Below are 25,065 nucleotides of genomic sequence, written 5' to 3'. Positions count from 1 at the left end.
GTAAATCTCCTGCCTTAATAGAATAACTTGTAGAGGAAAAAAAAACGCCTTCTTGAATGTGCTTGAGAATCTGAGAGATTGTGGAAACTACGTGAAGAATGAAGAAATGTCATCCTCTGCTCAGCAGGAATTTAACAGGGGCTGGTTGCATACAGAAAACAAATGATGCAACAGAGGGAGCACTGAGAAAAAACATAAATAATAAATGGGAGGAAAGAGTTACTCTGAAAAGAAACATTTAATATAAATTGGAGTAGTACTTAAGAGCTAAGAAGGCTTCCTTGTTTGAAAGTAAAAATCAGATGATTCATCTTCAAGTTATCATGCTTCTGAGATTTGACAGGAATCTTTTATTCCTGTTTGGATTTGTTAGGTGTTGCAGCCTTGTTCACAGATAAAATTTGGGCTCAAGAGTATATAAGCACTGGTAAATTATGCTGTATTCCTAGAAATACATTCTAGAAAATCCTTCAACCTCACAGAAAAAAAATATTTTTTTTGTTTGCATTATCTGTACTCTAGAGTTGATACAGCTGTTTCTCTTTCTGAGACTTTTTTTACCCATGCAGTTTCAAATAAAGCTTGGGAGCTTTATTGGGGGAGAAGGGTTTTGTAGATTATTTTAGATCCTGCAGTTCTGTGATCGTAGCAGAATATAAACTTTCCTTACGTGCAGGACAGTGCTCTCCAGTTTTTCTTGCACTCACAGTTACAAAGATTCTGTGGGCAGAATAAGCTAAACGCGGTAACTTAGTTGGATCTCCCAAAGTCATCGTTGGGAGAAGACAGAATAAAGTGATATTGCTGTTTAATGTTTGATCTACCTCTTATTTCATTGTAGTACAAACTGAACACAATGTGACTAATGCATAAAATGGAAGTCTAAATTGGTAAAAGAGATGGCTGAAGGATTTACAGAACAAATTCTTTAGAGAGCACCAGTTCATTATGTTACAGTAACGGCAACTAATTTTAGACTCTCTTATAGTTTGAAATGCAATGCTGTTATTTCTGTGGTTTATTTATTTATTTGTTTATTTTACTGTGATTTCTGGCTATCTTTTAGTATTCCTGGCTTGTTAGCTGGAGATAGATTCCTCACTGGATATTTTCAGCAGAAGTGAATGACCTCCACCTTCCTTCCATGTGAAGACAGTGCTATGGTTAGGATGAGAGTAGGAAAAGGGGTCTCAGTGCACCTAAATGGCTAGATTTGTTGAAGTTACTTCTTTTATCTGTATCTAGTCTTTCCCCTCTGCTAGTTTCCAGCTCAGGCAGTTGATTGAATGCCTCTGTTATGGAAAATCAAATAAGTGATCTGTTTATAATAATGTTCTTCTGGGCTAAGATGGATTTGGCATAAGCTGATTTTTGTGCAGTTGGAAGAGGCAGACCAACCAATCTTTCATATTAGGCTTCTGGAACTAAAAAACACTGAATTGAATCTCCTCTTCATTGAGTGGGCACAATGTGAGGAATTATGGTTGGTATTAATCCACTTTATAGACAAAATGACTGCCCTCCTGTGATTGTATGCAACGTAGCATTTAAATTTAGTCAGCGTCAGTGTTAGATAGTTCAGAGTCTCTAGGATTTGGTATTTGTGTCGGAGCGTGGATTTGTGGATGTGATACTTTGGTATCTGTTTCCCAGTTTAATCATCACATATTTGACTAAAACCTGCTTACTTTAATTGGGGGACAGCACTAATGTTTCAGTTCTAAAATTTCCAAGATAGCTACCTGTTGTCAATATTTACAGTCACGATATCATGGCATTTGCCTGATCCTTAGCATAAGAACACTTCCACGATCAAAACAGTTAGCAGGCAGAAGTGAGCAGTAAAGTTACAGATGAAATTTTATGTGCATCTTTAGTTTTGAGTGGTTCATAGCGCCACTTGGTTTGAATTAAAGTTATCTTCAGCCAAACAGTAAGACATCAATTTAATGTTCTCAATGTTTGAGGAAAAAAAATGAAATTATCCTGAAAAATCTTGAATTACTTCAAAGATATAAAATAAGGTTTGCCAACAGCTACTGCTTAGAATTCTCTGAATTGGTAGCAGCAATTCAAAATTATGCAGGACTTCCATATGTAGATTTTCACTGCAGTTACTTTCCTATACTTTCAAATAGGAATTTTTTTGTGGTAAGAGTTGGCATATGCTAACAGTTTATTCACTTATGCTGTGTGTAGAAATATGGAAAAGACAGCAGTTATGAATTATGATTCTCCATTTGGAACTTTAGTCTCTTCTTATTTCCCTAACCAGACCCAAAATGGAGAGGGCCAGATTTTCAGCTGGCCTCCTTAACTGAGGCCTCAAACTCTATGAGTACATTCATTTTTCATGCTGCAAGCAGAAGCGCTCTGAAACCTTGTGGGTGCAATTAAGATTTCAGAGCCTGCTGAAAATTCACTCCAGAATACTGTTTTTCTGCATTTTCATGCATTATAACTGACTTATTGCAGGTGTGTTAATTTGTTTTTTTTAATTCCAATTTAACCCCAATTAAATCATAGACATTGTATGATAAATTCTATTCATACATATAAATATATAGGTAAAAATGGGATCTGTTTAGCAAGTTGTTGCATACATAACTTAAAAGATCCAGAAAAAATGAATATATGATTTAAATGAATTATTAGTGATTCCATTATGCCAATATGCTTAATGGTTCTGTAGTAGATGTATCTCTGTCAGAGATGATTGTTGCCACTAAGTATTGTCTTTCAAAATTTGAACATATTTTCTAACACCGTACAAATCTGTTAACTCTTTGCCATTTATAAGAATACTTTTTCTGAATTAAAACTAGTAACAGTTGAGCTATTATATTTGCCTTCCTAACTTAGAATACAGCTGGTGTTCTGACAGTGCCACTGAGGCACAAACTTCTGGACAACATTGTACATTTTGAGATATCAAGAAATATCCACATTGAATTAAGTATTGAAACATGCATAGTTCAGAAGTTACTGTTGCAGACAGCACATATCTTAAATTTAAATAAGATCAAAGGCTGACTGCATTTGAAACATACATAATAATATTAGGGTGAAACTTACTTTTTCTCTTTGTGGTGGTACTGTGCCTTATTAAAGCCTAGGAATTGGCTTTCTGCATAATTTTTTTTCTCTTTTTTTTTTTTCTTCTTTTTCTTTTTTCTTCTGTTTTTAAGCTCTCATACACAATTACCCCATTGTGGTAGCATGTGTCAAGTCATGTGGATCCAAAAACTGTTTCCAGTATTTTTTAAATTAAAAATCTCTCAAGCTTAACCCCTCCCCGCTTTTACTGGAGGCAGAGATCATGACATTTTCACCAGATCACCTTTCGCTTCATGTGCTGTACTGTGGAAATATCTCCTGCCTCAGAACATTTTTTCTTTTTAAAAGAAAAAGTCCATATTAAAATAAAGATAGGATTGACATTTCACCATAACTTTACATATAGTGGCATCCGCAAAAATTTTAAGTGTCTTTACGTATTACTAACAGAAAGGTTTTGTTAGGTGTTTGTTACATAGTTTTATGACTATAACGGTGCTGTCTAAAATTTGCGAACGTGCCACTTGTCTTTGGGCACTTTGCACCCTTTTCACTGTAACCTAATGAAGAAACCTTGATAACCCTCCAGTGGCTTTCTGCTCAGTACACTGGTTGTTCTGGTTCCCATTTTGAGCCATGTGTCTATGCCTAAGTCTAAGTTGAGTCTAAGATGGCTCATAAAGTCTTGGGGTCCTGTCTTCCTAAAAACTTTCCACAAGATACACCAGCTGTGAAGGCTATTTTGAGTATCTAAGGAAGTAAAATATGTATGACAATATGCCTGATTAAAATGTATTCTGTTGCAAATAAAACAAGGATTTTGCATCATTATAGCCTAATGGGTTTTAAGAAGATCTGTGTGCTTAATTGATGCTGCCTTCTAAAGATTCTGAAATATAAGGCAAGAGTAGCTATTTAATTACATACAGATTAAAATGTATTTAGTCTATTTAGTTAAAGGTTTTCTATGGGAGATAACTAAAACGCAGGAAGGCAGAGTATTCTGGCACTTGGGTGTGGAAGCCTTACTGCTGACATTAGACAGGCCATGCATATGCCACACGTGTCTTAATCTTAGAATCCAAAAATTTGCGTTACAGTCTGAAAAGGTTGTATTTCTTCATTAGCTGTTCCCAAGGCACCAAAAATCCCAGAGGATGTCAAAGTACATTAATTTTTATCACAACATGGAATCTTTCAGGTCTGAATGGCAGCATGCAGCTGCTAGGTGCTTTCTGAACTCTATTACAGCTCTATATATCTCTAGGCAAAACAGAGGAAGGAGTTGTCATTGGCAAGTGAAATGTTCAAAATGCATGAAGTGTTTTATTGTTTGAATGATCAACCATGGTCCCCCCAAAAATTTCCAAGGAGTTAGCTGTTTTCAATGGGAAATATCACGAATATGTAATAAAAGTAGTAATTGACCTTCCTCGTGAGTTGTAGCTTTCTTTTTTCTAACAAGTACTTACTGTGTACAAATGAAATTCATATATTTAGAAGTATGTGCTGAAACAACAAATCATTCCATGGTTATTGCAAAAATGAATATTCCTTTATAGCTGGCTTATGCTTGTTTGTAAGTGCTTGTGTATACACATAAATAACGATTTGCTATTGGGATTTTGAAAAAGATATATGTGTCCACTTTGAGGTAGCGAATGTCCTTAGGTGAGCTGCTGAATGAAAATTACCAGGTTCCGGATATTTCCATTACTGCTGTCTCCTAAGCATCAGGGAGATTGAAAACAAAACAAAACAAAATATCTTTGCAAGGCATGGCAAGGAATGGAACAGAGTACTCCTCGTGTTGTGCCAGGGCTTGAGAAAAGGAAGAGGATGCAGAATGGAAATGCTGGAAGGTTGAATGGATATAGAAGTTATGTTGCAGAGCCCTATCCTATCCCTCTTCTACCCCAACCTGGCCCCAGGACTTTCAAAATCCACATGTATGGAGGTATTTTGAGTCCCCAGGGATACAGAACTAGCAAAGATGCAACACTTTGACAAAGGAAAATGTGGTTTCTTGGATGGATTTTGGTTTGAAATATGGCATTGGGGTGAGGGAAGAGCAGCACTCACCTGTGTTGTTAATATCAATACCCTGAGTACACTGTGCGCTGTCAGTCAGAGGAAATTTAGGGTTAGATTATAGCTATGCAAAAGGGAATTCAGAGCTGTGGATAGTGGGACCCCAAAAGGTGAGAGAGTCCCTGGTATGAACCTAATGGAAGGAGGAAACACCACGCACTTGTAAAATATAATTCTTCCTCCTTCTCCCTCTTGCCTTGTAGTTGTAAGTTAAAAAGCAAGTATGAATATTAATCCTGAGCTTCATTTTTAAGCAATAATTTATTATCAAAAGAAAGTGAATTACTGATGTAATGATACCAAATAAGAAAAATGTAGATTAAAAAGTTCCTAATTTCTGTGATTTCTAGTATCATATACCATACCTGCAGTGTATAAATTAGCCAAGTGTGGGAGACAGGTCATGTCAACAAATTACACCTCATCCCTGCTTTTCTTATTTTGTGCGTAGTGTTTGTGAAACTCATACAAGAGTGGAAGGAGAAATCCCAGCTTGGATCATTTTTGAGGGAAGGTGCTTTGGGCAGTGCAGGTTTTACTAAGGTCAGTTTGAGGTCAACATTACAAATGTTTAAAGTGTTAATGTTAAATGTTTAAAAACATTAGATGTTTAAATGTTTCTTGATTTAATATTGGGTCTGCATGTCTCTTCAGAAGTTCAACTTTAAAATTTTCACAATAGTGGAAATTGCTTCTGTACCCTGTTAAGAGGAAAAGTAGGCCTCTCAAATTCTTCTGTCCCCCTAGAGCTAAAGTGATAGAATTTTTCTTCAAAGGAAGGTAATTTACTAATTTCTGGAGGTGTAAGATGATGTGGGGATTTTTTAGTTGGTTTTTTTTTCCCCTGTATGTGTAAGAAAAGCTAATAAAGGAAAAACCAGGACTAATGGATGTTTTCTGTTTAGTTCTAAGTCTGTTGAGACCTCTGTTCCTTCTCCAAACTTTTATGAAATTGTACACTGAAGATTTTATAGAGGTAATGAATAATGATTGAGAGATGGTTGACCTATATGGCAGTATGCAGATAATATATTATGCAGACATAGGGGCAGCTGCTCATAGTAATTCCCATGTATTTGGTACAAAGGAAGAAGCAGAACAGTTTCAGTACACTCCCAGTAATCTCTTGGAACTGGAGCAGAAGTATTTGCTGATCAACAGTGTCAAATCCTGCAAAGAAATCCAGTAGGATGAATTTCAGAGAATTTTCCTTGCTTCTAGCAGGAGGTCATCCATCAGGGCTCTAAGTTCAGTGTTAGTGGCTTGCCTTAAAATGAAGCCTGTCTGACATGGATTCTCAATTCTTTTAGCTGACAGGTGGCAATAGAGGGTATTTTTGCTGACTTTTCAGTCAATATTTTTAGAAAAAGGGAAGTTAGGCATTAAGCATTCATTTCCAAAATTCATTGAGTTAAGCAGTGCACTTTTTTGTTTTGTTTTGTTTTCATCAAACAAGTAAATATTTTTGGGTCAGTGTTAGATTATACATGGTTCTGAGATTTCCTGCTGCTGTCTGACTCTCAGTGATTTTCTTGTTGCTCAGTTTCCCATCAGTGCTGCTTGTAAAAATGAGAGGGATTTCTGGAGATAGTTGTTTAACTCACCCTTTTTCTGGAGAGCCATAAGCCTAGCCTGCGTGTTGGTTATTTCCTTTGTGAATATAGGCATTCCCTCACAGAAGGAAGCACCATTTTCTAACTTTCAGAGAAAGCAACATGGGTGTTCAGAGTTACGGGATGAAAAAGTCTGGTGGGCTGTGACTTTGCTTCTTTGTGGAAGAGAAGTCACAACTCTGCCTTCTTTACTGGCCGTGACATAGGTCTACAGTTGCTTATGGGACTTTGGGGATACGGCAAAGCCTTTTCTGTTGAATTTCTGTGTAATTCCAAACAGTGTGAACTTTTCAAACCACTTGAGAAGTGCCCCAGATGGTGTGACATTCTGCTTCATGGGAAGATTTGAAAGTATTCCCTTTGCATAATTTCTGGTTAACTATTTCATTACATTTGAAATGGGAGAACACCAAAGCCAAGAACTCTGTTGACATTTTGGTGGTGTTTGTTTAACCTCCTAGTGCACAGGCTACATTTGTTGAAAAATATTATTCTTACCTTTGCAAATCATCAGTAATTAATTCCCTTGGAAATACCTACTGCTGCACACAGCCAGCTTGGGAGGCTGCTGATAGATCATAGTTTTACATCAGGTGCTAACAAATTGATTATTAAATTTCATAACTAACTGATTTATAGCAACAGCTTAATTTCTGTATCTCTCTAATGTATTCACTTACTGTATTTTCAAATAGTGCAGAGCAGTTGGATTGCTTTGTTGCTCCTAATGGTGAATTGAGCACAGCATATAAGATCTGAATGACTTGCCCAGTGCGAGGGTTAGTAATGCATCACAGATTTGTGAAGTGCACAAGATATTAGATGGTTTTCAGCTGAGATATACACAATTAAGAAAGTCCTTGTTACTTCTACATGCTTTTTAACTTTCACTAAATAGTAGCTATGCTTGCCAGCATGGTGAGAGTTTTCTAGAATTACTGTAGAGATTGCAGTTAAAGCAGCGTATTCGTGAGGCTCAGTCATGCTGTGAAGTAAGAAACAGTGATTACATGCAATGATGGAGCAGCTCATGTTCAAGTCCCAGTGCATACTTAAATTGTAATGGTAGACCACGTTAGCTCACTTGGTGTGATGTAAGTCACTGACTGAAGACATTTTAAGGAGACATGGGGGTAAATTTTCAAAACACTCTGCAAGGTTTTAACTATACAGTGTTTCTAGAATTATCAAATAGGCGTCATGGTTAGAAGGAGCAGCTTGGTAGTGTCGATACCAGAAGTAAACACTAAAGAAAATTTTCCTTTGCTGCTGACATTTTTTGTTGGCCTTAGCTGTGCCTTTGATGTAGAATTACAAACTATTTTAAACCAAGGGGGGATTTTTTTTTCCTTGAGCTCGGGAGGAAGCCTGATGTAGATCGCAGCAATGGTTTTAATGAACTTGTGAAATCAAGGTCATAGTTCTGCTATCACTTAAAAATACTCCTGTCATAAAGCAAAGCTGTAGTGCCAGATGTGTGGTGTGAATTGTCATGTATCTTAAAAATTTTGTTCTTGCATAATGATACGTTCAGTGATATAGAGCTCTGCACCATTGAGATTAGAATCTGTCATCTGTGGCTGAAATTCATAATTATACGGTGGCTGTTACATAGGTAATCTCATTCATTTCTTGGTGTGTAAATGTCCAGGTCACAAACACTTAGATGACAATTTTCAGTAATTGGACCTTTGTTAGCAGTCTGATGAGAGACACCGATAGCTTAATGGACATGGATCCAAATCCGAGGTGGTTCCTTCTGAGCAGAAACAAAGCATAACAGCAGTATTTATTGATATAACCCTTTAGGTTTCTTTTCTCTGGTGTTTTCTAGAGAAATCAGTTTTTAACCTTTTAAAACCACTAATGCTAATTAAAAATAAAGGAATTCTAGAAGGGAATGTGATACTACCTTTTCTGTATGATATTAGTTTAAAATGTCTCTGTATTTGTTTTTATATTTCTTCACAGATTTTTCTAATAGAATATTGTAAATACTTTTAACTTTACGGTCTCTTTAATTTTAATTACTTTTACTTTAAAAAATTAGAACAAAATGTTGTTTGAAAAATACAAATCTCGTGAAAAGGACTGAAGCATAATTTTATTTCTTTCATAAAACCCAATTAAATGCCCTGACAATTTAAAAGTTACTTCATTTGTTGTTTTATAATTCTAGAATTATCTTTTTAATTAATTGAGCTGACAGATTTAGGTATAGAGTATGTATTTTGCCTCTGGTGGTTATTTTGTAATTAGTATTAATGAAGGATATTACAATTTGGTTAGGTGGAATATAGTTTGGGTTCGTATGTGAGTCCTTTCTGTCTTACTGTGGTCTGTTACTTCATAGTACATATGACAATTATCAAATAGAATTACGATCTTTTGCAGGGAATGGCGATCATATTTTTTGTATTACTGCTGTACTCATATGCTTTAGTTCTCATACAGGAGGCTCTTATACCAAAAATTACATCTATGTTAAAGAAACTTGTTCCTTTTTCCCAGCAGATCTACAAATCTGTAAATGAATTCTTGCTAGAGCTTTTCATAAACTTTCAGAAGAGATGATGAATCATCCAAAGTTTCCACACATGCACTCTCAAGCTTCATGAGGCTTTGTTTTCCTCTTGGCAGATGCATCTCAAACAGGCAAAATGAACTCGGGTTTAAAACATTTTGATAAAATATGCCTCAAAAGGTCGGGCACCTTTTAAAAAATATGATCCTGCATATCTTAGTAAATAGCCTGCTTGCGCTGTGTTTGAGTGAGGCTGCATGATGAAAAAAAGAACTGCCTTTTTTGCAAGTTGGTTTGAACAGAAAGAAAGAACCTTGCCTTTAAAAGGACAGTCCCCCTTTATCTTCAGTTTCTTTTGCGGGTGTAGTATGTCTGTGAAGATATTACACGTATAAGTGTCACTGACCAAAAGGCAAATCAGAAATTCAGCACTTCAGAAAATGAGCTACCCAAAGTACACAGATGTTTCATACTGCTTCTGAAGCTTTTTGTTAAAATTTTCCAAGTTGGCACAGGTACAGGTATTAGATTGTTAACTTCTTATTAAAGCAGACTACATTGGTAACTTCCCAGCGGGCTTGAAGTTGAAATTTATTTTAATAAGGAAATACAGCCTACTGTTTATGTTGATGCTTATGCAGCTCTTTCAGTATTCACCTAAGGTGCATTTGTTTCCCCAAGAAATGTTTTTTTGAAAACCGGGCTATCAAAATCTGGGGTTTTCAAACATGCCTGAAGGAATCTAATTACTTAGGTTTGTTTGACAACCTGGGGCTTCATGTTTCACATTCTTTTCCAGAATTCCTTTTGCAGATGCTCAGAGTTGCAGTATATGTGTCCTTCAACCATGTAGGAAAATGATCTGACCCTGGGTCTCCTGTCATGTTTCGTGCGTAGGGCTGTGAGGAAGTACTTGGAAAGAACAGAGGGCAAGCAGCTATTTTTCCTCGTTGTGCTTCGTTTTTTATCTTCAGAAATAGAGTTTATGTTGGGTGGTTGATTTTGTATCATGGGATTTGGCCAATTGCAGTAAAGACATAATAGGCTGGAATGGGCTAAACAAAAAAATGTGACAGATCTTAATATTGTGGTGTTAGGATACCACAGTTGTTAGTGCACGGTTAGTGCAGGAATGAAAAGTAGTTGTTTGGCTGTCATTATTTTGTGTGACCTTTCCTATTTAACTGTATCAGGGCCAGGGATGCCAGATGCGGGCTCTCAAGTATGAGGTTTTCAGCTCAGGTACTCTTGCTGAGGTCTGCTGCGTCAGGCTCTGACTCAAGGACACGAATACACTATCGGTGCCAAGGTTTCCTTTGAGATGATACAATCTAGCAAATGTAGATCCATCTGAGGTCCGAGAACCAGAGTCTTTGCTGTGTTTCATAAGGATTTGCAAAAAGACAAGAAAGAACAGAAAGGGTGTTTGTCCTTGATCTTGCTGTGGAGGTTGGGGAGGCTGCAGGGTGTGTAGCATCCTGAGATTACAGTGGAGACGTCAAGGAATTTGAAGTTTTCTGGACCTGATTTTTAAATGAGAGAGGTATGTGACAGTCTAGATTCTTTTCTAGCTTAGTTTGGTAGAATCTTACCCTTTGCAAGGCAAATTAGGAATGCTTCATTTCAAGTTCCTTCATCGTGTCATTTCTGTCTAAACTGGGTTAGCCGAGTTCAGGAGGAAGGATTCTGTCTCAAGGATCGCATATGTATTGTGTGCAGTTTTTCTACCAAAGATTACAGCTTCTGGAGGATGTTTTTATTTTCCAACTCAGTCTTTATCAACTTGTATTTTTTTTAACAGCATACTTCACAAGCTGCAGAAGTATAAAATGTGGAAATATGCCTTGTTGCATTGTGTCTTTATTTCTTAATCACTTTTCATGTTTCCCCTACCAATTGTGCTGGTGTCATGAGTAGATGTTTACCCCACGTAAGAAAGTGATAGGAGTCGCTCCTCCCCTAGGAAAAGTTTCCTTTCTAAATGCTCCAGAAAGAGACTGTTTCCTCATTAGCAATTGGGAGAACAGAGATAGTGTTGAGATATTTCTGGTGACCTGCCCATGCATGTCAGCCATCCATCTGCTGATCACTGTTGCTGTGAATGCTCAGGACATATGGACTTTGCTATGGTCCTGTTGGTTCTTGAGATGCAAAGCGTTGCTACCATTCTACTTGGTATTTTTGAAGAAAGTGGAAAAGCTGTGTGGCGTTGCTCTGGTGGGCATCTTGAGATGACACGTTGTGGTGGGCTAATTTATTAAAGTAGATTTGGATAGTAAGAAACAAAAATTAAAGCAACACCTTCTTCTCCCTCCTCCCACCCTGCCCCTTCCCCAGGCTCAACGTCGCTCCTTCATCCCAACTCCTCCTCCTCCCCCCACCCCGAGTGGCACAGGAGGATGGGGAGTTGTGGTCAGGACACAACAGCCCCTCTCTGCCGCTCCTTCGTCCTCACACGTCTCCTCTGCTGCAGCACTGGGTCCTCTCCACAGGCGGTCGCCCTTCAGGATACGCCTGCCCCAGCGTGGGCTCTCCCCGGCCTGCAGGGAAATCCCCGCTCTGGCGCCTGCAGCACCTCCTCCCCCCCGCTCCTTCTCTCACCGTGCTGGTCATGCTGCTGGTTTCCACTTTTGCCCCTCGGTCCTCTCCGCCGTGTGGCGTTTTGCCTTTTCTTAACTACGCCTTCCCAGAGGTGCCACCAACATGGCAGAGGGGCTCAGCTCTGCCCTGCGGTGGGGCCGTGGCGGAACCAGCTGGAACCGGCTGTGTCCGCCACAGGGCGGCTCCTTCCCACAGAAACCGCCCTGCAGCCGCGCCGCTGCCAAAGCCTTCACGCCTACACCCGAGACACGCCTTGGCCCGGCTCACGCAGGAACGTCGTTACGCGTACGTCATTGAGATTTCTTTTTCCCGATTCCGTTTTATTCGATACTTCTGATTATTCAGGCCTCTTCACATCCTGATCTGCAATGCTGCCGTGTTTGGTGCTCCCTGGTGCTTGACGGAGGATGACCTGGAGTCCACCTTCCAGGTGAACCACTTGGGACATTTCTATCTTGTCCAGCTTCTGGAAGACGTTTTACGCCGGTCATCTCCTGCTAGGGTTGTGATGGTGTCCTCTGAATCACACAGGTTAGTGAATATTACCTTTGATTTAGCTGAAATCTTTACCGTAAACCAGTTATGGCAGAACTGCAAAAGTTTTTGAAAATGAAAGGCCTTGCTCCAAAACATTTGTGTTTGAATAATCTTTTTTAAAATAGAAGCATTGCTAGTGCCTGTGGATGTTACTGGATTTGGCACTATTGCTGGATAAAGTGTGTTCTAGTTTTATAACAGTATGTAGGTATTTTTTCATCATTCTTTGTATGAATGCAGATTTTCACTGCATTTCAGACCACTCATTGATTTTGTGAGGAGATGGAATAATAATTGATTAAATCTGAATGGCATGACCTATATTGATTTGTCATTCAACAACTTCAACATCTTACCAAGAAGAATGTGCAGTTATTTTAGCAGGAGAAACAATGCAATTAAAAACTGCTAGATGAAATCCAATTGTTTTATAATGAGAAATTAGGGAATTCAATGCAGACATTAGCTGTATAATTGTAAAATGGGAAGTAGTGTAGTTAATACATATTAGAAATCTGGCCATGCCTCTTTTGGTGAATTTTTTAATTAAAATGTTAGATGCTTGTCTTTTCTACTGCCAGGAGAAGTACAGTTGGCAAAAAAGACGTTGATGAGGTTTGCCTTATTTCAGACATGCTTGTGGTCTTTGTGTTAATAACTGAAAAGATGGATTTGATTTAAATGAAGTTCCTTGTGCAAAATGCATGCCCCAGTTCTAAATTTTAGTGGGCACAAACCACTTACTGCCTTCTGATTTAGTTAAGGGACTGCAGGATTAGACCTATAATGTCCAGCTTTAAACATTACTGTTGATTTCTATTTCACTTTTGGTCATGTGTAACAGCTCTAGCAAACCAAAAGGAAGAATGTGTGAGTCCTTTACCCACCCCCCCCCCCCCCGCCTTCATATTTCTGAAATGTTTTAGTGACCCAGAATGAAGCTTATTTTTTTAATCATGTTTCCATAAAATGTAACCCCAGGGACCTGGTAGAGAGAGACCAGCCAAGGGTCGGGCTGAAACCTTTATCACTTCCAAACACAGGGGCTTATGGTATAAATGACACACTGCAGATAGATTTACTTTTACCATTTTAAATTTATGATGGCTGAAATGAAAGAAAGCAATAGAAAATGCCAGTAATAATCCTCCCTGGTGTTAAAAGACATGAAATGTCTAGTAATTAGGTGGTAACAAAATCTGGACATCCTTATCTTTGCAAATCACACCAGGTTTGTGAAAGCAAGTAGCAGAGTCCTGTTAGGAGTGAGGGAGGCTACTGCAGGGCAGGCAAGATAGCTCTAGAAATAAATCTGCCAACTCCAATCACTTGCCAGATGTGGAGGGCACAACGGGATACGTATAAATGAGCTGTTATTTAATGGGAGATTATGTTGAATTGTCAGCTGCTTGTTCCCCTTTGTAAGTTTGTATCTCTGATAGTATTTTAAATGACATCTTTGTTTTTCACTGTATTAAGTGCTATGTGTAACTAGAGCTCACATCTCTGGATATCTTTATCTGTGTTTTTGAAAACATTTTTTAAAGTGCTCATTGCTAACTCAGTAAGATCAGCCAAGGTTTATAGAAGCCCATCAAAAAATAAGTAACAGTCTATGTTTGAATAAAATAATAAATGCAACTAGTAAATTTCCCTTTTTCTAAGGGGTCCAATTAATGTATTATGGGAGATCTTAACACTTAAACCGATCATTGTAAATAACTGTGCTTCCCCCCCCCCCCCCCCCCAATCTGTTTAATGGCAAGAAGTTGATGTAGGGAGTTAGTTTAGACATCAGGTATTATTGGGTAGTAGTACTTTCTGACCTACTTGAGAACTCTGGGCCTTAAACTATGTTGTAAAACAGAAGTGTTGGTATCTAATTACTTCCATAAACCTTGGCAGGATCTTTTAGCTGGAGTCAAGACCCCCTGTTAGGGGAAAAATAAAGTCCCATGTTTGCAGAAAATATTATACAAGACTGCTCCAAGGCAAAATATTTATTTGCCTCTCTGGTTCTTCGTTCATTTCTAGTTACTTCTCTGGATTCAGCACAAATGAATTCTGTTTAAATTAAGCTTTTGGGTACTTTAAGCACATCATATTAAAATCAGAGTAATAAGTAGGTTGACTTTCCTTCTGTCTTTATTTCTGTGTTGTTAATTTGATTGTACAGCCCTTATCCTACTGAATTCAATGAGATTGCCGACATAAGTAAGATTGACTCACATAAGCACACTTGCAGGACTGGACTCAAAATATGCTACCGTGTTTCCATTATACAGTATACACAAAGTATTTTATTTGTAGGTTATTTTTGGTGTCATAAATGATTACTTGAGGAATGAATATAGGAAATTCCTCCCAGAATAGTCCTGTTAATTTCGGAAATGTATTTTATCTAACCAAAAATTATGAAAGAGAAATTTTGGTGTTGAAATTGTAGGGCTAATTCTGCAAGATACAGAACATCCTGGATTCCTCTTGAGTTCAAATACTGCAGTTGCTTTTCTCTGACTGTATTATAATTCTGCTCACAGAATGAATGTAGAAATTCCAGCTGATCTCTTCATTTCTGGGCATGAGATGCAAAATTAGTAAAGATATTTTAAAACATTTTTCTAGTGTGTACTATAATTATGTTTATCCCTGTTCTCCCCAGCTGATTCTGAAAACTCTGAGTATTAAAAAGAGCTTGCTAAATCCTTTTTATTTTTAGTAGCTCTTCTGAATGAAACATAGATCTGTAACTAAATGTAGTACTATTTTTTAATATTAAGATATACCAGTAAATTGATAAATCAAATTGTAAGAATTGGGGGAAAAATGCTATATGGAAACTTCGTTTTCTTCATCTACATGTCTTTAGAACATTCACTACTTTGTTATTAAAAAAAAAAAAAAAAGAAAGAAACAAACAGCTGGTGTTTAATGACTCTGTCAGACCCAATTAAAAAACATCAACTAGTTACTTTGATTTGTGTTCAGCCATGCCATGGGTATACTTAAAAACATTATACTCTGCCAGAACTCATTTTGGCTTTGTTTACATTTATCTTTTAAACATATAAGACTATTGATGGCAAGTTACCAAGGTTATAACCCCTTTATATTCATCAATTTTTAATCTAAAAAAGAGTCTAAGAGGCAGTGAGACTCATCCATAGTTACTTGAACACTTAAATGAAAGTGTGCAGTACGTGAACACTGGATGAAATAATCAGGGGAAGGGAAGAAGGGGAAATAAAATGATGCTGGTTTTCTCTGCTTCTAATGCAGAGTTATTTAATCCTACATTATTTCCTCCAAGTTGATTGTGCTTTCATAGATCTATGGCAAAATCTTTTTTTAGATTTCAAATAAAGTGATTCATAAGTTACATACAATGTCTTTAAATCATTAAAGCCTTTTTTGGACTTGTTTTTATTTATCATTTGCTTTTGCTAATTATTCAATAACTTTACTGCCATATTATATGGGACAATTCCTTGCGTCTCAGGCAATTTCCAGTAGTTGCTTTCAACTGCTAAATAAGCTGTTGTTTTATGTTGGTTCTGGCCAAGTTCTACTCTGTTGTCTACATTTTATGTTGTACTTAATGAGAGTGAAATTAACTCTGGGGTATCTAAGGCGTATTTACTGTTTTTTAGATTTACAGAAATTAAAGACTCCTCTGGAAAACTTGATTTCAGCCTGCTTTCTCCATCTAAGAAGGAGTATTGGGCTATGTTGGCCTACAATCGTTCCAAGCTTTGCAATATACTGTTCTCCAATGAGCTGAACCGACGCCTTTCTCCCCATGGGGTGACGTCTAATTCAGTCCATCCTGGAAATATGATTTACTCCTCCATTCATCGTAACTGGTGGGTGTATACCCTGCTGTTTACCTTGGCTCGACCTTTCACCAAATCCATGGTAAGTGAATGACTTAACAGTATTTTACACATCTTCATTTTTCAAATCAGGGGAGTAAAGTTATAAAAATCCAGATGTATGTATCTGCTTTGACCTACTGCCTTTTATAACTGCAACCCTGATTTTAATGACAAACATCGTGCCACGATAGTGCTCTAGAAGAGGATTCTTCAACCATTTTAGATTAACTTTGTCAATTGTCAGTAAAGGTACCTTGTTAGATGGAGTGCATGACTTCCTTGTTTGAATATATGATTGTCACTGTGATTAAAGCAGTTGTACATCTTAGGTGTGGGATAGTTTAGTTATTTCTGTGCTCAGTATACGTAAAACATCAAAAAAATTGCTTTGGTTTTTAAGTGGAATATGCTCGACTGCATTTTCTATGTAAACAGATGCCCTAGTTAGAAAAGATACTACAGACATTATTAATGGCTGGGGGAAGGTGCTTTCAGTGGTAAAGTCACCTTCATTCATATTTTAAAAAAAACAAGCAACCCAACAGTTTTCTTGATTCTTGCAAAGCACTGAAGGCAATGGGTATTTTCCCTTTGTCTTCATTGGACTTTGGACTGAGACCATGACATAATGAAAGGCTATGCAGTTCTTTTGTAGCCAACATTATGAGACTTCATTATATAAGAATTTGCAGCATCTCCAGAGTTTGGAGGTGTTACTCTTATCCCTTGAACCTCTGACCCAGGATATTTATAAGGAGGCCAAAGTCTTTTTTTAGGCAGAGGATGACTTTTACTTCATTGAGAACTGGCTTCCTTTAAGTCTGTTTCTCATCCCTTATTCACTGACAAAGAAGGGTATTCCCAAAAGAGGAGCAGGGAGAGGGAGTCTCCCTTGAACATTTGCAGCTACGAATCAGGGAAATGAAAGGATTCATAACCCTGCAGAACTCATCCAGCCATGGCAATTTGTTCAAGCCCAAACCAGGGCCCCTTTTACAGAAGACTTCACAACTGACAAGAGTGGTTGTGGTGTAGCGTAACTTACTGTCTCCGTGAGCTGGCGATACAGACCAAATTAATTGGTTTTATTTGAAAAAGAGCAGAGAAGGAATTGTTGAGGCAGAGGGATCCATCCTTAAGTAGCTTGATCTGCCACATAACCTATAGTAGCTGAGCAAATCAGTGGTGGGACTTTGCTTGTACATTTCATTATCATTGAGATAATGATCTTAATCTTGATTTGTACTGGGTTAATGTAAGTGGAAAACACATCTTATAGTGTTTAAAACTCTGCTTACATGTCCAAAAAAGGACAGCTTCTTAGACAATACTGGATCTTCAGTAAGACCTATGGAGCAAAAATACAGACACTCTAGTGTGGTACACTGACAGTGTGTCTTCACACCTCTAACCTCTGCCTGTAGTTTGCAGCCTTGTACATATGCAAAACCTATTTATGTCCATGAGATTGGTAAGTGAGCATTCTGGCACCTTGGGACAAGTAATAATATCTTTCAGCAGCATGTTTTTTGACCAGACCTTTAAAGCCATGTCTCTGCTGTGTTAGGGATAGTTTGTAAAACAAATTCTTGAAGTTCTCCTGAGAATGGATAAGTGAATGTTATCAGCGTCCTGTGAAAAGGATCCAGTCTGTGGAACTTTTATGAATTGTTAGTTTTATGTGCTCTGACATATTTTCACAAAGGAACCTTTTGTGTTTGTTGCTCAGATAATCTCATCCTCTAAGGAACAAAATAAAACACTGAAGTTCATTTTGAATTCTTTAAAACAATTGATAGATTTTTTTTTTTTTGTAGTATCTACTTATTTATGGGTGGTACATAAAAGAGAATACAAAATATAGTACAAAAAGTATCAGCACTGAATAATAGCGCACTCTAGTCCAAGCCCAATCACTTAATGAAGTCCTTCGTGTTTGTATGGGTTTCACTGAGGTTATTTGAATGTTATAATGAAGGGTATGGGTTGAGGGTAAGTATCAGTTGTATAACTCATATTCTGATATGAATTGTTATGTTCCCCTGAATCTTACCAATATTTCAGTTGCCAGTAAAACTAGACAGGTGCCCCCTCCTGTGTATGCAAACAAGCTGAGCTGAAATTCTCAACATCATCAGTGTAAGAGTTTTTCTATTTTAAGATTTGTTGGGAGCAAATGGTTTGCTCCTCCTCCTTTTTTAGGGATTGTGCTGTCACCGACCCGGAATAGACTTTTTTGAGGATCTTTTTGTGGGCTTCCTCTCAGTGTTTCTGTGGCAGTTCACCCCAGAGTTTAGATGAGTGTTTTGGTCAGAATACTGGGCAAGTATCTTAAAGCTTAAAGCTGCAGTCCCAAGGTTGTGAACTGTACGTTCCTGTGTTTTGCAAGGATGTCTGCATTGCACAATGCAGCATAATGCAGCAGCATTTAAAGCAGTTGCAACTGAGCTGGGTCCATAACTGGAATTGAGAGATCCATCTCAAGGTTATGTAGAGAGAGGTATGGTTTTAGCAGTTCAGGCAAGGTGCCGTGCAGATACGCCTGTACCAGTTTTGATGTCTGAGGCAGTACCTTTAGCTGCTGCAGCATTGTGGTACATGGAGAGCCTAATCATTCTGGAGCCAGTTTGAAGCTCTTTGCTACATTTTGAACTGTAGAGGCTCCTGGAGTCTGTATGGATGCGTGCACATATATGTATATACACACACATACACACAGACTGCAGCTGCACGTACTTGATTCTAACCGGGGCCTTTTCATATTATTGTAGTAAAAGCTGTAATAAAAAATAATTACATCTTTAATTTGTATTTCACAAAGATAGACCCACTAGATGTTCTGAGAGTGGTGGATAGCTCAGAATAACACCCAGAGTTTCACCTCTTTTGGAAATTTTGAAGCTAGATGCAGCAGAAAATTAGAAAATACATTGTTTTCCCTACTAGTTTTTTCCAGAACAATATAATTCTTATGTTCTGTCCTGGTTGCAAGTTGCCACTGAGAAATTAGTCTTCGTGCCTTTCACTTAGTTGTCATCATTTTCTGTGGTACTTATAAAATCATGTATTTAAAGTATACTTACTAGAAATAATAACAGTTTAGTAATTATTTTGTTTTGTTTCCAACAGTGAAGAAGTATACATTGTGTATCTGAAATTTTTTTTTTTTAATGTAATTATTCAGTTCTTGAATGTTGAATAGCTCCACTTTGGTTGATGAGGATGTAGTATTTTCTTCAGAAATGCATACTATTGCATACTGTGAATTGCCATTTTGGGGAGAGGTCATGCAGCCTCTGGCACGTGGCACTTGGGATATTCAGCATGACAGAATTTAGTTTAGGAAACGCTGCTGGTAGCTGTTCAGTTTTAGCTGATTCCCTGAAGCACTGAGAATGAGTATTCCAATATCACACTCTTACTTACATGTTTGCTGTTATTTGCTGCGACTACGGTGACAAAATTTCAGTAATTAGGGCACTTTATGAAGTCAGGCAAGTTTAAATTTCTGCTTAATGAAAAGGTTTGCAGATCACTTAGAATCTGGTTTTCCTAAAACAACAAATATACTTGTTTTACTTAGGTAAAACAACAAATATCTGTCTTTCAAGTGTGAGGCTTTTAGAGGCATAATTTTAGTTGCTTCTGTAAATGGTCATACGTTACTGCAGAAGAAATGCAACTTCACATTTTCCAAACCTATTTTATGAATGACTACAGCATAAAAATTGTATGTTTGTACAGCTTATAGTGAAGTCTTCTGCCGAATAACAGAGAGCTGTCTGGTCAGCTTTTGAAACATAACACAATATTTAAGTCACTGATTGTTATAGGTATACAAGAAGTACTTTTGTTAAGTAGAGCACTGGAAACTGAAAGACTATTCCTTTTTTCCCACCCACCTCTTTCAAGATCTAAAAGCTAGAAGGATTTGCTAGACAGAATTGGAGAACAAGTATTTTTTTGTAGAAAGCAATAGTTGCAAATAAATTACCATTTTATTATTGTAGTAACTGTAGCTCTACTAATGTTCAAAGGCCCTCTCTTACTTACCACTATATAGTTACTCAGTAAATTGGAGATGCTTACGGTATAATTAAATGTCAATTGAAGCAAGCGGCCACTGTAAATAACAGATTGGAAGAGAAGCTCTGAAAGTAACGGTGTAGGCCACGCACATGGTTAGCTGGTTTGATGTAAAGCTTTAGGGTTTTGGTTCCCTGGGCTTTTTTCCTACTTTCTTTTTTTCTTTTTACCTCTCTCTTTCATGCTCTTTTGCCCTCTTTTTCTCCTTCTCCCTTTCTCCCTCCCCTTTTCTTTCTCTTCTTGAAAGTTGGCTTAAGAACAGTTTGACTAAGTTGTTTTGTTTTAAATTAATGCTAGTCATTCAGAACCCATCTGATTTGTTACTATTTACATACAAGAGTAAAATTAAATACATTTATTGTAAGTTTTGAGCATACACTGAGTATGTTATCTGGTGTCACCCCCAGGTGATTTTGTGAGTGTACAATGGCATATAAAATTAGAAGCAGAGTGCCATTATAACACACTTGTGATAGTCTTACATAGAACCAAATATTTTTGTTGGCAGGTAGCAGAGCAGAAAGAATATCATGTGTTAGAGTAGCAAGAGCTTAACAGATGTTTCAGTGAAGTGAATTTTCAAATCCTTTTACATTAAGAAATGGCTAGGGTTTGTAGAAGTTCTGAGACTATTGGGTTACATTTCCTGTTGCAGTGCAAAGCCAGCCATTGTGCTAGAGTTTTAGCAGATGTGTTACCCCTTTTAATGGTTGGGAATAAAACATTGGTTCTGTTGCTGAGAGATAAATTCCAACTAGAAGAGCTCAGCCTGTCACCTTTAAAGAGACAGTTAGCTGCAGTAAGACCATTCTGCCCTTAATTTTTCACTGTGTAAGAGACTGATGCTTGAACTGCTCTTTGATTTCTCCCTCCTCCCCCAAAGATAGTGGCTTCTCAGAACTGGATATTGTATTTAAAGTATTTGGTATTGAGAATTATAAGGAATATTTTTAAGGGCCCCAAAGTCTTCTCTACGTCTTAGTTTTACATAAAACAATGAATTCTTGTCATTCTGATACTATCCCAGGAGTGTTTTAGGCAGTTGGCATGTATTGCGATGCTCATATGGGCAGGAGGAAACCCCTGTGCCTACAACTGCTTCACTGATTTTACTTTTGCCATATGTTGGAAGTGTCTAAATTTAAATTTCATGTGATGATTTGCACTCACACCTAATATCAACTTAGAAATGCTATTCTGGCAAGAAATGAAGCTGCATCTATAGGAGTGACTTGCTTCTACCTAATGATCGCATCTGTTTGCTTTTGATAGAAGCCCAAAAGAGGCCCTGCAGTCTCATCATCTCTTCTCTTTCTCCCCAGTTCTTTGCTAAAGAAGCTGAAATAACCCTTAGAACTGGGATAGTATTCCCTCCTTAAGTAAACATTTTTTGCTGTCCAAAGATCTGTGTGGGCCGTGTTGAGTTGATGTTGGCTTCCATTACTGAATTCACAGTTCAGGCCAGATTCTGCCCTCAGCTGTGCACGTTCAGCTCCAAGAGCAGTCATGGGCAGGGTGGGTATATGCGTGTTTCAGCGTAGAATTTGGCCTGTATTTCCTCCCTAAGACATTCCTGAAAATGCACTGGGGTTTCTTGAAAAGCAACAGGCAGTTCTTTTTGAAAAGAGCCTCACAGTTTAGATTTGATCAAAATGGCAGTTTCTTTTCTCAAATTGAGTTTTGGGCAGGAAGTGAAAGAGGAAAGGAGAGTGAAAGGGGACTATCTATCTACTGGATGTTAGCAGTTGTTGTAGAGAGTGTATAAATCACATACGCACGTCTCCTGTTTTATAGATTAATGCCTAAAGTGTAAATGTTAAAGCAATGCTAAGCAACAGCTGTCTTTTTTAACACACAGGTTTGTGGACTGTACCTCTAGTAACATGGAAGGACAGTTATTTTATTGAACCCCGATAACATATACTTCTTTGCAGAATACTGTTATTTAAAATTGACTGAATTGGGTAAAAGGAAAGAAGGCATATGTGGAAGAATATTTTGATTGGTTGTAATAGGATGGTAAGAAATTCCTCCAAAGTAGTTGTTAAACATTTTGGAAGGATGGTGCAAAAATTCTTCTATGCACTTAGAAATTCTGTGTCCTATCTAGTAATAAAAGGTAATATAAGCTAGTTTATTATCAAACTTACATTTAAATGATACATATTTTAACTCCCTGCTAAAATAAATGTGGCATGAAATATGAGGGCAAATTAAATCCATCCCCCATAATCTACACCACAGGAATGGAAAGTCTTTATGAAAACGTATCCATGAACCGAACAGAAGAGCTCAGGGTCTCAGTGTGTAGAGCGGTGCTCGGGGAGAGCAATGGCTATGGAATTTGCTGTGTCCAGCACACCCCATAGCTGTTTGTGGAGCAGATCTGTTATGTCCTATACTTTTGTGGAGGTAGTAAGGAATTTCTTCCTCTCCCCCTAGATCCTTGCAGAATTTCAGAATGCCCTGCCAAGTATGTGGGCTGCAAGGCAGGGAAAAATTTGGTCCATAATGTTTTTATATTACATATTTATATGTAATTAAATTAGAATTTGAAATTAAAAAGCATATTTCCCTATTTTTCAGACTGAAAAAGCCTTCTTGGATTAGAAAGCTATATATACACCTTGTGGAATGTCTACATACAGGTCTGAATTGCCCACAAATGCTAACCTTCTGTGCAACCTCACATCCAGCCCTGTCTGATACCTTATCGCCTCCTGCCTGAAATCTAAAAAAGATTGGCCTCGTAGGCAGTTAACAACATAGAACAGAATATTTCTTTCTGAAACTTGCAGAAAGTCAGTCTTGCATTCAGTTATTTTCATTTCTTGATTCAGATTGTTACACTGGCTAGAAACAGACCTGCTTATTGAATAATGGGGGGGTATTGGTATAAGCTGCATTACAAATAAAATAATGAGTTCTTAACAAAAGGTTTTAAAAGTAAATCCTTTTTATTTTTTCACTGTATGATGCTTCCATAATTTCTTGTCTGAAAGTCCCAGACTTTCCTTTGCTGTGCTTTTTTTCCCGTGTTTTGCAGTCCTCCAAAGAAGATTTCAAGTTCCCGTTTTTTCCTTATTCTTATTCTTTCTCTTTTACTCATCATCACTTGCACAGCTAAATGGCAGCTGAAGTGCCATGGTGTCTCTGAGGTGTTATGCAGCATTGATCTGCTCAGAATGTATTTGAGAAACCATAAGGAAGGAAATTTCTGTTGTATTACGAGAGTTGAGGTGCTTGGGTGACAGGCAAGATGTTGCAATCTGACAGAAACAGCTGAACAGGATATTTAGCCTTTTTTTTTGTCCCTTTACCTTTGTTTTTTTATGTCATTACTATACTTGCTATTAGGAATTTGCCTCATCCTTGTGGGTAGTGTTCTTGAGGTCTTTCTCATACTGAAACATCATCATTTGTTTTATTTGCTGCAAAAATTGATTATCTACTGCAATAACTGAAAACAAGTAAGGTATTGATTTTTCATGGGCAAAGATGACTAAAATTTAGAACTGTGAGTTTGAAGAGACTGTAAAAAAAGATTTTTTTAGGTGCTTAGGTAGTGAAATTCAGTACTTTCAAAATGCTTGAAATTCTGAGGTTCTGAGGGTTTTTTGATTTTTATGTTTGCATTTATTTTGCATATTGCTGTACAGATATTCTTTTTTTCAATGTCAGATATTACAGAGAGATGTGGAAGTAGGATGAAAATTTAAAGTTTGTCGGAAAAAAGGCTTCTCTGTATGGTAGTCTGTATTTTCACAGTGCTCTGTGAAAAATTATTTTCATGTTTTTGTTCTGTTTTGTCAGGGAACCAAATAGCTAATAGCAGCGCTAGATAATATTCCGGATTTATATGTACAACCTCTTGGCCTCCCTTCCTTCTCCTGACTGATTAGAAATACGTTCTTCTCTCTCAAAAGTGGGCGTATGCTACTTTGCCACATAGATATAATGTTAAAACTGTGCTTATGGACAGGTTTGCGACACTTCTGGTTTTGTGGCCACACAAAAAAGATTTTTCTTGTGTAGTTTACATAAATCTAATATTTTTTGACAAGCATTATTAAGAAAACAGGAAAGCATTTATTATATAGCTTTGTTAAAAATAATAGATTGGGAAAGAGAATGTAAGGGAAAACACACAGGGAGGAACTTTTCTGAATCTATTACATACTTGAGTTGTATAAACCAAAAAGTAAATGTGCATGTTCATATTCTATCTTTAGCTAACAACAGTAACTTTTGCTGGGAATAATCTAGGTTAAAATTTAGTGATTTTCTGTTTAAACAGGCAAGTGAACTTAAATGTCTTGAAGATCTTTTTAAAAACTGAAACAGATTTCCTCTGCTTTTTTTCATGCATTTATTTGGTGCTAATGCAAACATGTGGCTGTTAACTTCGGAAAATGACAGCTATGGTCTAAAACAGTTTTATGATATGTGCCGGCCACAGTCCTCTTAATGTATCTTCATACTAAGGTAGTAATTTTTACCTTTGCTACTGGTCTTCCTTTGCCCACTCTTAAGCAGTCTTCAGTTTATGCTAGTATATTGTTATATTAATAATTTTAAGAAGGTCTGGTAAACAAAAGGGATTTTCATAGAATAATTCTCTACTTCTTGCCTAGTAAGGGTTTAATCTTTGATGACTTTGTAGCCTAGCCAGCAGTGAAAA

At 37.4% G+C, this 25,065-nt stretch overlaps 1 protein-coding gene across 5 annotated transcripts in view; it reads left to right on the top strand.

The window, feature by feature from the left end:
- WWOX (WW domain containing oxidoreductase) overlaps positions 1 to 25,065 on the top strand; it is a 539,453-nt gene that overhangs the window by 123,118 nt on the left and 391,270 nt on the right. For all 5 annotated transcript variants that reach the window (XM_052795422.1, XM_052795423.1, XM_052795424.1 and 2 more), the window contains exons 7-8: positions 12,232 to 12,417; positions 16,074 to 16,338. In XM_052795422.1, coding sequence (XP_052651382.1) covers positions 12,232 to 12,417; positions 16,074 to 16,338 — 451 coding nt within the window. The remainder of the gene's footprint in view (positions 1 to 12,231; positions 12,418 to 16,073; positions 16,339 to 25,065) is intronic.

The sequence above is a fragment of the Harpia harpyja genome, chromosome 9 (assembly GCF_026419915.1).
Source record: "Harpia harpyja isolate bHarHar1 chromosome 9, bHarHar1 primary haplotype, whole genome shotgun sequence".
NCBI lineage: Eukaryota > Metazoa > Chordata > Aves > Accipitriformes > Accipitridae > Harpia > Harpia harpyja.
This window is presented reverse-complemented; position numbering and strand designations above follow the sequence as displayed.